This window comes from Hemitrygon akajei, chromosome 11, assembly GCF_048418815.1.
Source record: "Hemitrygon akajei chromosome 11, sHemAka1.3, whole genome shotgun sequence".
NCBI classification, from domain to species: domain Eukaryota; kingdom Metazoa; phylum Chordata; class Chondrichthyes; order Myliobatiformes; family Dasyatidae; genus Hemitrygon; species Hemitrygon akajei.
Window position 1 is genome coordinate 64,121,227 of NC_133134.1, and position 12,626 is coordinate 64,133,852.

Genomic DNA, 12,626 nt, shown 5'->3' on the forward strand with positions numbered 1-12,626 from the left:
AGTGCAGCATTGCAAGAGTATCCAACTCCTTAAGGGTACTTCAGCCTGTACAAGATGGGCCAAGAAACGAGACAACTATTACTAATTCACCACTTTATGAGAGACTTTAAACTAGGGCCTGGTCTGATCTCAGGTGGATGAAATAAAGCTCATGGAAAAAACCCAAGTAGAGAACAAAGCAGCAGCAATAAGCCATTTGGTCTGTTGAGCTTGCCCCGCCATTTAAGCATATTATCAAGACCTGGCATTTTTCCATATTCTTTAATACTGCAAGTCAACAAAAACTTGAATTAAGATTAATTGACCAGGTATTTAGGCCTATTAGTAAACTCTGTATAGATTTAAGTTCTAAACATCTACCTTCTCTTGCACCTAGAAGTTATTCTTCAAAGTCTAAGCCTAAATTTGTGGATGGCATCGCCTAATCCTAGATTCCCTAACCAGTTCCTCTTTATCTGCCCCATCAGCATCTTTAATATCATGAAAACTTAAATCAAATCCCTTTTTAATCTTCTAAATTCCAGTGAATTTAGCTCTAGATTATGTAGCTTTTCCTTACAACTTACTGCTGTCGAGTCCAATAGAATTCCTCCCATTCTCCTGGCAAGTAACTTGGCCGACAGCACTGAAGGAAGACTAACCGTCATCTCATGCTAATTTATCCGAGATTTCTTTGAACAAACTGACAGCCTGAGTTCCGGTATTGCAACTGTTATTCCAATGCTGTAAAGTACTTTAGGTTACAGATTATGATAGGTATGGAGTACACGTCCATCTTTGACAAGTCTCACATGCTCTAGTTACCGTGGATCATGCTGGATACTCCTCAAGGCCAAGACAAATGCAGTGTTCCGGGAAAGTTCCTCAGGTGAACTCATCAGACGCTGGAGATCATTCTGTAAGAATTAAGAAAACTTTTAGTACAGTAACAGCACGTGACACTGTGAATGCGTCCAAAGTTAACTTGAACATTTATTGCCTTGTGCAATATGGGCTGTACTTTCAGGCTCAAAAGAGCGTGAAGCTCCCTCCCATATCAATACAACTAGCTGGTAAGGGCTGAGGTGGGGATAGTCACCAATCTGGTTCCTGTGACTCGTCAGTCAGATCTCTCTGGTGATCACAGGTGAGAGCTACAGAACATGAAATAGACAAAAGCTCAACAACAAGCTCAACAGGTAAGGAAGTGCAGTGTACAGACATGAACTTCACCAACAAGTTTTATAGACTGCTGCTTTCATATGAAATGTCTGTCAAACAGGCAAGTTCTATAGTCACCTCTCTTGCCATACAGGTCTATCTCAAATCACTTAAAAATGTGTACCTCACTGTAAATTTGGAAAGTGCTCTGTGAGGGCTTGCGTTCGAAGTAATTCAAACCTGGTTGAACTCTAAACATCCGTTAGGCTCTCCACAGGCAGTCATCAAGCCAAGGCTACCATGTTCTGGTAATGTGTGGTTAGATTTGCAACGGGATTAAAACGCGACCATATACAGCACAGGCCAGAGTTATACTGCCGGCTAAGGATGATGACAGTATGCTCCATACAATCTGCTCCACTATCCAAACTTTTATTGCTACTCTGACAATATACGAGGAAGCACTCAAAGGTTGTATAAAACCAGTTCTTGCTAGGAAAACAGTGAATGACTCTGGCCAAAGCCTCCATTGTCTGTTAGTTAAAATGGTTCACTGATGAGCTATTTCAACCACAAAGGTGGATGGGGGTTTCTCCATGGAGTAAAGAAGGGTAACAGGGTGGATATGAACTGAATCATGACAATTTAAGTAGAGCCTATAAAGCAACACAGTTCCCAATATCGATGGGGGTCAGTAATCAGAGGACTTGCATTAAATTGCTTTTGAAAGATGTCTGTGTGTGTGGAAGTCTCTCTGCGTCTGCCTGCTGCAAGCACAAGCGCCTCCGTGTCTGTGCCAGCTCATGCATGCCCGTGTGTGCGTGCCCGTCTGCCTGTGCACACATGCATAACTGTATATGTCTCTGCACACGCACCTGTGTATGTCTGCATGTGCCTGTGTCTGAGTACGTACACGTCTGTGTGCATGTGCGTCTGTGTCTGTGTGTCTGCCAGCTCCTTGTGCATGCGCACAAGTCTGCGTGCGTACCTCCATCTATCTGATTCGTAAGAAAAATAGATCAGTACTTAAAAGGGGGATAAAGAATTCAAGCCAATTGGTAAAGAGCAGGGTGGCAGGACAGTCCTATTGAAGTATGCCTGGGAGCAGGAGGAATGACTCTTAATGCACTGGAACAATTTTCTTATTAACTGTAATGGCTCAGAATTCTCCTCCAAAGGCAATTGTGCTACCTCAGCTCTGCTGCCAAGGCAAATCCATCATCTTCTATATTTACAATAGCTTTTCCTTGAAGGCTGTGTACAGACAGTTCATAGCTAGAGACGTTATTAGCTGCAATCAAAACCAGTCAGCTTCACTTGTTAGCAGAGTTTTGGTGCTAATTAAATGCTGTAGACAAATGGAAGCCCAGTTTTGTTTGCTTTGAGACACAATTAGTTTATTTTTTTACTTACAGCGAAGAAAGAGAGGACCTCAACTCGACGCTTTGACATCTCATCAATATCGTTCAGGACTTCCAGAGTGTCTGAGTGGATAAATGAGGACACATTAGGCATCAGCTTTTCAAGGAGCTCATCGACCTGCATGGGTTTCCAGTAAAACAGAGTCAAAACTACAATTCTCTTCTTTGTTAAACAAATGGCTTTCATGGCTATAGTTTCCTCTCTAATCTAATCTCTCACTGGAAGCTTCCAAGTTATCTGCATTTTTGCCAAGTGCCCACATCCCTACTTCAATCACTCCACCTCTTAAAATTAGGGCAGCATGGTAGTGTAGGCTAGTGTAATGCTTTATAGCACCCACGAACTCCCAATGCTCTCTGTTAGGACTTCGTATGTTTTCCTGGTGATCACATGGGTTTCCTCTGGGTGCTCTGGTTTCCAAAAGGGTACAGGTTAATAAGCTGCAGGCATGCTTTATTGGCACTGGAAGCATGGAAATACTTGTGGGCTGCCCCCAGTGCATCTGCAGACTATGCTGGCCATTCATGCAAACAACATATTTTACTTGTGTTTCAATGTTTGTGACAAATAAGGCTAATCTTTTCTTTGAGGCACCCTGCCTAAACTTTTCTCTCATCTGTCTCTCTCCATTAACACTCCTTAAAATTTCACATTTTAGCAAAGCTTTGATCACTTGTCTAAATGTTTTTTTTTAAAATGAGACAGCATTAAAAATAAAATCTAGTTGCCACACTAATGGACAGATGTGATAGCATTGGAGAGGGTGCAGAGAAGATTCAATGCATTGGAGCATTTTAGTTCAGGTGTAAATGGACAGTCTGGGATTAATTTCCTGAGAGCTTTTTCATAGTAAGATATACAAGCAGAATTAGGTCATTTGGCCTATCGAGTCTGCTTTGTCATTTTATCATGACTGATCCATTTTCCTTTCAGCCCCGCCCCCCCCCACCTCTTCATACCCTGACCAATCAAGAATCAATCAACCTCTGTCTCAAATATACATAACAATCTGGCATTCACAGCAACCTGTGGCAATGAATTTCCACAGATTCACCACTCTCTGGCTAAAGAAATTCCTCCTCGTCTCTGTTCTAAAAGGATGCTCCTCTATTCCGAAGCTGTGCCCTCTGGATATAAAACTCCCTCACCATAGGAAACATCCTCTCCTCATCCACTCTATCAAGGCCTTTCACCATTTGATAGGTTTCAATCAGGTCACTCTTCATTCTTCTGAATTCCAGCGAATACAGGCCTAGAGCCATCAAATGTTCTTCATATGACAAGCCTTTCAATCCAGGAATCATTTTCATAAATCTCTTTTAAACCCTCTGCAATTTCAGCACATTCTTTCAAAAAATGAAAGGGCCCAAAACTGCTCATAATACTTCAAACAACACACACAAAATGCTGGTGGAACTCAGCAGGCCAGGCAGCATCTATAAGGAGAAGCACTGTCGACGTTTCGGGCCGAGACCCTTCGTCAGGACCTGAAACGTCGACAGTGCTTCTCCTTATAGATGTTGCCTGGCCTGCTGTGTTCCACCAGCATTTTGTGTGTGTTGTTTGAATTTCCAGCATCTGCAGATTTCCTTGTGTTTGCTCATAATACTTCAAGCAAGGCCTCACCAGTGCTTTATAAAGTCTCAGCATTACATCCTGGCTTTTATATTCTAGTTTTCTTGAAGTTAATGCTAACATTGGATTTGCCTTCCTCACCACAGACTCTACCTGTAAATTAACCTCCGTTTAGAAAACTGTCAATGCTTTCACTTCTTCTATCAAAACGCACGACCATACACTTCCTGCACTGTATTCCATCTGCCATTTATTTGCTCATTTTCTTAATCTAAGTCCTTCTGTAGCCTCTCTACTTCCTAAAGTCTATCTGCCCCTTCACCAATCTTCGCATTGTCTGCAAACTTTGCAACAAAGCCACCAATTCCATCATCCAAATCGTTGACATAACAAAAAGAATTAGTCCCAACACAGATCCCTGCGGAACACCACTAGTCATTGGTAGCCCACCAGAAATAGTTCCCTTTATTGCCACTCTTTGCCTCCTGCCAATCAGCCATTGCTTTATCTGTGCTAAAATATTTCCTGTAATACCATGGGCTTATAACTTGTTAAGCAGCCTCATGTGTGGCACTTTGTCAAAGGCCTTCTGAAAATTCAAATACACAACATCAACCGATTCTCCTTTGTCTGTCTTGCTTATTATTTCTTCAGAGAATTCCAACAGATTTGTCCAGCAAGATTTACCCTTGGGGAAACCATGTTGACTACAGCCTATTTCATCACATGCCTCCAAGTACCCCGAAACCACATCCTCAACAATCGACAAAAACATCTTCCCAACCACTGTGGTCAGACTAACCAACCTATAATTTCCTTTCTCCTGCCTCCCTCTCTTCTTGAAGACAGGAGTGACATCTGCAATTTTCTAGTCCTCTGGAACCATTTCAGAATCTAGTGATTCCTGAAAGATCATTACTAATGCCTCCACAATCTCTTCAGCCACCTCTTTCAGAACCCTGAGGTTTACACCATGTGGTCCAGGTGACTTATCTCCCTTCAGACCTTTCAGTTTCCCAAGAACCTTCTCCTTAGTAATGGCAACTTCACACACTTCATTACCCCGACACCTGGAGCTTCCACCACACAGTGCCTTCCACAGTGAAGACTGATGAAGTTTGTCCGCTACTTCCTTGTCCCCCACTATTACCTCACCAGCATTGTTTTCTAGTGGTCCAATATCCACTCTTGTCTCTCTTTTACACTTTAGGTATCTGAAGAAACTTTTGGTATCCTCTTTAATATTATTGGCTAGCTTACTTTTGTATTCCATCTTTACCTTCTTATTGACTTTTTAGCTGCATTCTGTTGTTTTTTTAAAAGCTTCCTAATCCTCTAACTTCCCAATTTTTGCTCTATTATATGCCTCTCTTTGGGTTTTATGTTGGCTTTGACTTCTCTATTTTATATATATCTACCAGGTCACCTTTGAGGAGGCTGAGAGGTGACCTGATAGCTATATATAAAATTATGAATGTCATAGATAGGGTAAAAACTTGCCTGTCCAGTAAAAATCTTTTTCCTTATGACAACAGAGTCTAAGGCAAGACAGCATAGCTTAGAGTGAGGAAAAGAAGGCTTGGTGAGACGGTCTGAGGGAGCTTTTTCCACACAGAAAGTGGCTAGAGTCTGGAATGTGCTGAGTTGGTGGAGGCAGATAGACATAGATCACCTAGTAATTGGACTACTAAAGCAGTCTGCAGACCTGATGTTGGTTAATGGGATAAGAACAATGATGCAGCATAGATGTGGCAGGCTGAAGGGTCTGTTTCTATATTGTCTGACTCATGACTACCTGGTTGGTGAGTAGAAAGGGTTTTAAACTGAATAGTCCAATCAAAAGACAATAATGACTTGGATCCTATGCAACTATGCAGCCGGATAAGTTTAAGTCATTCATAAATCTATAAACACGCTGCCTTCTGTATCCTTCCTTTCCAGTACAGTTGAAGTGTCTTGGCCCGAAATGTCAACTGTTTATTCCCTTACATATATGCTGAGCCCAACATGCTGAGTTCTTCCACAATTTTGCGTTGTCGTATAAAAAAGCCAAGTTTTCTTTTTCATAAAAAAATGGTCCTGATGTTCACTTCTCCTTCTTGGTGGGCAAGCATTTCTCACTGGTCTAAATCATGACAGTGGACATTCTTCCAGTCGAACCCTAACATCAGTTTTACACAGAATCCCTCATGTTCATGCACGTGTACCTGCCTCTAACAAGAAATTCTGGAGAGGGAGGTTGGAGCAGCGATAGTAATCTAAAGAATCCTATCACCCATTGCATCAACACTGTAAAAGACCCCTCAGGAATGGCAAATAGAGACAACAACCAACCTGCCTTCACCATTACTACAATACAATGTTATGTGACAGATCTGAAGTGTATTTTACAAGTGCATCGCGAACTCAATGTAGGCCCACATCTGGACTTGGGACAGACAGGTTCCATGATTCTCTGTTCTCTGGCACAGCATATGTTGGAGCCCAGCAGCTGGGATCATTGGGACATGACTTCACTGTGCCTCTCCCAGTCCTCAACATGCTACTCCCATTCAACATTTCAGGCTGCCCCTTCCAAGGAAGTGGAAGCATCCGGAGGGTTCCTATGGACTGAAAGCAATGTTACAACTGGGCCAGAAAGGCACATACAGACTCTGTAGGAGCTACATGGAGAGTTGCACATACAATTTTGCAGGGCAGTGTATGACCCCAGATCCACAGGCTGCTAACCCTGGATCTAACACTGTAAGAACATAATTGGAGCAGCCACAAAACACAGGGTAAAGATTATAGCTAATCACTGTTTGTCCTCACGCATGATTCCTATTCAGGCACACACAAAAGTACACTGCAGATGCTGTGGTCAAAGTAACATGTACAACACGCTGGAGAAACTCAGCAGGTCGGGCAGCATCCGTGGAAATGAGCAGTCAATGTTTCTGGCCGAGACCCTGAGTCCTGACGTAGAGTCTCGGCCTGAAACTCTGACTGCTCGTTTCCACGGATGCTGTCTGACCTGCTGAGTTCCTCCAGCGTGTTGTACGTGTTCCTATTCAACTACAATATCTATTGGCTGATCTATTTCATGTGTTTTTTGGGATATGGTGACACTGGCAAGGACAGCATTTGAGGACAGCATTTGCTGCCATTTGCTAATTGCCCATGAGAAGACGGCAAACTGGTGTACTCTCTTTTGTGAATTTCCCACAGAGGGGGTTCTAGGGTTTAGAGTCAGCAAGGAAGGAAGACAGCTGATATACAGTGTTTCTTAGCCAAGATGGTATGTGGCTTGGAGAGAACATGCAGGTGTTAACAGGTTTGGGAGATGCTGTCAGAATAGATTGGGTAAGTAACCACGATGCATTTTGTAGATGGTACGTACCGCAGCCATGCTGCACCAGTGATGGAAGGAAAGAGCGTTTGAAGTAGTGGATAGTCTGCCAGTGCTGGATGATCTTGCGTGTTGTTAGCTGCTTTATCTAAGTGAGCGGAGACTAAGTCTTCACAAGAAGATAGTAGAATAGCAATAATCATTGCCCTTGCCAGCAATGCCACAGGTTAGAATATTTATAGGATCAAGAAGCAAGACATTTGCTGCAGGATACCCAGCCTGTGGCTCTGGGTCCATCAGTTGTTCAAAATTATTTTGAGTTTCTATTCTTTAAACTGTGTGAAGACCAGTCCTACTCTCTAATTATGAAAACCCTCATTTCCCAATAATCAATTTGATGTATGATTAACATTCATCCTCTGTGCTCAGTCAGTCCATCCTCAGCTAGAGATTACAATAACACCTCTCCAGCAAGGGCAGCAGGAAGCCTTCTGTTTCATCTTTCCTTATACCTTCAGTTAGCTTTCTCTCAGTTCCTTCAGGTTTGTGATAGAGACTATTCCTCTGCTCCCTTACCTTCCAGAGCACGCGCTCTTGCAATCTTTTGAAGGAACGGTGCCACTTCAGCTGAAGTCAGTGGAGTCATGGCAGAGAAACTGACCAGAGGAAGTGAGCTGGAGGTTTCCTCCTCTGAGAGGGATAGAGAATGGGGAGCAGGGAGGGGAAGAGAAACATAATTTAAACATGTGGTTAGCAATTGAGGAGGACTGAAATGGAATTTCCTAGTTTCAAGAAGTCAGCCAGTTGAATAATTGTGGATTTGTTAAATACAGTTTACACCAGCAATCTAATGAGTTGAGTTTCCTGTTTATATTTCTTGTTTGACATTAAAATTCAATGCACACTGCTATGAATACTGTGGGGAGACACAAAAGAAAAAATTCCAGAAATATTCAAAAGATCAGATTTCAGATTGATGGCCTTTCTGAACCGATAAGCCATCATTAAACTGAATAATTAATTCTGTTCAACTCCTGACAGATGTTGCCCAACTTGCTAAATATTTCCAGTATTTTGGATTTTCAGGCTAACTTCTCACTTTTCAATTGTTGCAAGACCATAGTTTGATCGTCTACAGGAGGAATAACATTTAACTCTTGTTTGCGCCTGATCTCCAGCTACCTGGCAGAGCGAACATAGTCATCACCTTTCCAGAGTCATTGCAAGAGGGAAGGATGATCCTGGCCATTACCTTCACGTAGTTACATTACTATGTGTGGAAGCCATGGTACAAATATTAATTGCTATGATTTCTTACAACAGAACAGTGACAAGGCTTCAATAAATGCTGTTTGTTGTGAAGCTCTTTTCATATATTTGAATACATGATAGGCCCCAAATACATACAAATATTTTGAAATACTGTAGTACAAGTATATTTGTATCCTGCAGAATTTTCAAAGAAATCTGCATTTACAACATCATTGTAAACTTAAGTTTACAAGTTTACAGATATAGTTGGGATACTGACTGGCAAAATGGTACTCACCCCCATCTTCATCCTCTACATTCTCCTCAACAAGTCCAGTCCGTGTTGGCAGCGTTAAACCAGCCAGTAAAGACTTAAGCAGCGCCATCTCTGGGTACTCCCGTGACAGATAACTGTGGGGCACATTAAAACAGTAAGAATATTATTGTATTAAAAAAATTGCATTTTAACAGTGCTCGTGGGTGACATATTTCAGACTAACAGCATACGTGGAACAGCAGGGTTATGGACCATGAATTTTGAACTTATTTAGCACGCACAAGCAACTTGTTCTTACTTCAAGAACTATTCTACATCAGGGGGTGGGTATCACACTGAATCCTGATAACTTTTTGTTGCTCTGTGACAGCTGAAAGGTTTGATTAATTTATTGGATGTGGGCACTGACAATAAGGCCTTCATTTATTTACAACCTACTTGTAGATCACTGTAGACTTTGCTGTTGTAAGGCAGATCCAGCGTTTAGACCTAGTGACCCAAGTTAGGGTTGTGCATGGCTTGCAAGGGAAATTTGTAGGTGATGCTCTCATCTCCTTGACCCTTTCTTTTTGGTGGCAGAGATTACACTTTGGAGGATATTGTAGAAGATGGTTCACTTTGTAGCCATGATGCACCAGCTGTGTTGGAGAGATTGTATGTGTAGGATGGCAGATGTGGTGTCAATCAAGCAAACCGCTTTGTCCTGGATGGTTTAGAACTTCTAAACTGTTATTGAAGTTGCATGGTATATTGCACCACTTTTTTGATGCACCTTGTAGATGGTTGAAAGGTTTAGGTTGTCGGGAGGCAAGTCCCTTGTTGTAGATCTAACGTCTGATGTGCTCTTACAACAAGAGCCCCTGTAGCTTATCTAGTTACGGTTCTGGTGAATGATCACCTCCAGTGTTAATCAAGGGAACTCATGAAATTATATCAAGAAAGCCATGGTCAAGCACTTACAATCAGTGTTATTTGTCCTGTATCAGTTCAGGCCTTGCTGCATACAGATATGGTCTGCTTCCCTGAATGGCCAGTTACTACTGGAATTGAATATTTTGTAATTATCAGCAGACTTCACATATTCAGATCTTACAATGGAAGGTCATTGACAAATTACCGTAGATTCCGGATTATAAGCCGCTACTTTTTTCCCACATTTTGAACAGCTTTGAACTCTGCGGCCTTTAATCCAGAGCGGCTAATACATGGTTTTTTTTCATGCCGCCTCGTAAACATTTTGCCTCGTAACAGTAGACCAATAAAATCGATGAGTAGTTCACAGAGGTCCAATGAAATTATACGATAAATCAAGTGCACTTTCACAATTAAGTTATTGTAAATCAGTCATTTGTACTCACCCTCATCAACATGGAAAATACTCGAAGAAAAGCAAGACCCGAGCGCATCAGACCCGATCGCGTTACGCAAGCGCGTCAGACCCGATTAGACCCGATCGCGTTACGCAAGCACGTCAGACCCGAGCGCATCAGACCCGATTAGACCCGATCGCGTTACACAAGCGCGTCAGACCCGATTAGACCCGATCGCGTTACGCAAGCGCGTCAGACCCGAGCGCGTCAGACCCCATCGCGTTACGCAAGCGCGTCAGACCCGAGCAGACCCGATCGCGTTACGCAAGCGCGTCAGACCCGATTAGACCCGATCGCGTTACGCAAGCGCGTCAGACCCGAGCGAAAACGCTGCTTTTAAGTTAAAGGCGATCAATAACTTTTCCTGGTAGGCTGCAGTATATATATTTTTACCAGTCGCTAGGAGATATTGGAATGTTGTTCGTGCTGTTCAGTAAAAAAGTATATGCAACGTAATTTGTGTTACCGATACGTATGTATATTTAAAAGTAGCGGTGCGGCCTAAAATCCGGTGCGGCCTTTACAATTAAAAAATTGATTTTATTTCTAAAATTAGAGCCAGCGGCTTTTAATCAGGTGCGCTCTGTAGTCCGGAATCTACGGTAGCTGAAATGGGCTGGTGTAGGATGTATTGATTGACTTCCAACAACCATAATCATCTTCCTCTACGGGAGGTTTATCTTCAGCCAATAGTGCTTTTGCTTTGACTTCCAATTTAGTTTCTTGATGCAACCCTTCAGTTAAATGGTGCCCCGATGTTAAGGGCGGTAAATGTCACCTCCAGGAGTTCAACTCTGTTCTTCATATTTAGAAGAGATTGAGAGCAAATTGTTCAGGCAAGAATTTAATCAAGTGAACAGGTTGATGGAGAGTCAACAGTGTTTGATAGCATGGATGACAATTCCCACTATCACTTGGACAGTCGACTAAATGGGCAGTAAGCACTGTACTAAATTTGTCCTTTTTTGTAGACAAGGCATACTTGGGCAATTTCACATATTTTTAGATGGATGTTACTATTTTAACTAGGACAGCTTGGCTTGAGATACAGGTTTTAAAAAAAATATATTTATTCAATTTGTTTGGGTTGTCATTGCTGGCAAAGCCAGAATTAATTGTCTATTCTTCACTCAGTAGAGTGGATTTCTAGACCACCTTAAGAAACAAACAAATATATGTCATATATTATCTAAATAAGCTAACAACAGATTTCCTTCCCTAAAGGAGTGGATGGGTTTCACAATAATCTAATAGCCTTGCATTCACTGTTATTAAGGCATGCTGTTTTTAAAATTATTAACCAAATTTATTAAGCTACTGTTGAAATTCAGGAATAACCCTGCAGATTCTGAAAATTGAAATAAAAACCTAAGTCACGTAACTGTTCTGATAATGTGGTTATTGCCTGAGTTCCCAACATTTTCCATTTTATTAATAAATTGCCATGATGGGGCCTCAAGTCAACACGTTCTGATCACTAATGATTGTGCCACCGGAGCCTCGGCTACTTTAAAGCACACACCTCCAGCATCACAGCCAAGATACCATCTTGTCCCAATTCTTTACATGATCAACTGTTCCCGACTTCTTTCTGACAGTGTTGTGGAGTGAACTAAATTAACTAACAACTGGGTTCTGTGATTATGAGAACTTCAGGAGGAAGCTGAGAATACATTATTCACACAGCACTTCTGGCTACAGATGACTTAAGGCTGCCCAGTTCTGAGCTGTCAAATTTGTCCCAACTTTATTCCATTTAACATGATGGCCATGCCAGCCAACCCAACAGAGTGTATACTTGGTGTGAAGGCAGATTTTGTCTGCACCAGGACTGTGAGAGATCACTCACAAATACTGTTAGAGGTAGATATATGTTCAACAGGTAAATTGCAGAAATATTCAGGCGATGGGAAGAAGGCAATGGATCAGGACTAATTAAAGCCGGTACAGATTCAATGGCCCAACTGACTTCTTTGCTGTATTCATTCTGTGATCGGTCAACATGATTATTCACTATGTCCTGAGATTTTCTCAACATTGACTGGGGTTTGCTGTGTCTGATTACAGACCAAGGAGCAGCCAAGCTTGTTTTATTCTCTTTGTGTTTGAATGCAGCAGCATTTGATAAAAGTGAATATTTGCTAAGCTATATTGCTGAATAGCAGGAGCCATTTACAGGCATTCACTTAAAAATATCAGATTTCTATACTTGATCAACATGATCCAGCTAATTGAAAATCTTAGCTTTTTAAAGGACAGC

At 41.9% G+C, this 12,626-nt stretch overlaps 1 protein-coding gene across 3 annotated transcripts in view; it reads right to left on the reverse strand.

Moving 5' to 3' along the window:
• Positions 1–12,626, reverse strand: part of ints1 (integrator complex subunit 1) — a 180,311-nt gene that overhangs the window by 12,742 nt on the left and 154,943 nt on the right. For all 3 annotated transcript variants that reach the window (XM_073060973.1, XM_073060972.1, XM_073060971.1), the window contains exons 43-46: positions 9,018–9,130; positions 8,045–8,158; positions 2,554–2,624; positions 805–896 (exon numbers count right to left, since the gene is read on the reverse strand). In XM_073060973.1, the coding sequence (XP_072917074.1) occupies positions 805–896; positions 2,554–2,624; positions 8,045–8,158; positions 9,018–9,130 (390 nt within the window). The remainder of the gene's footprint in view (positions 1–804; positions 897–2,553; positions 2,625–8,044; positions 8,159–9,017; positions 9,131–12,626) is intronic.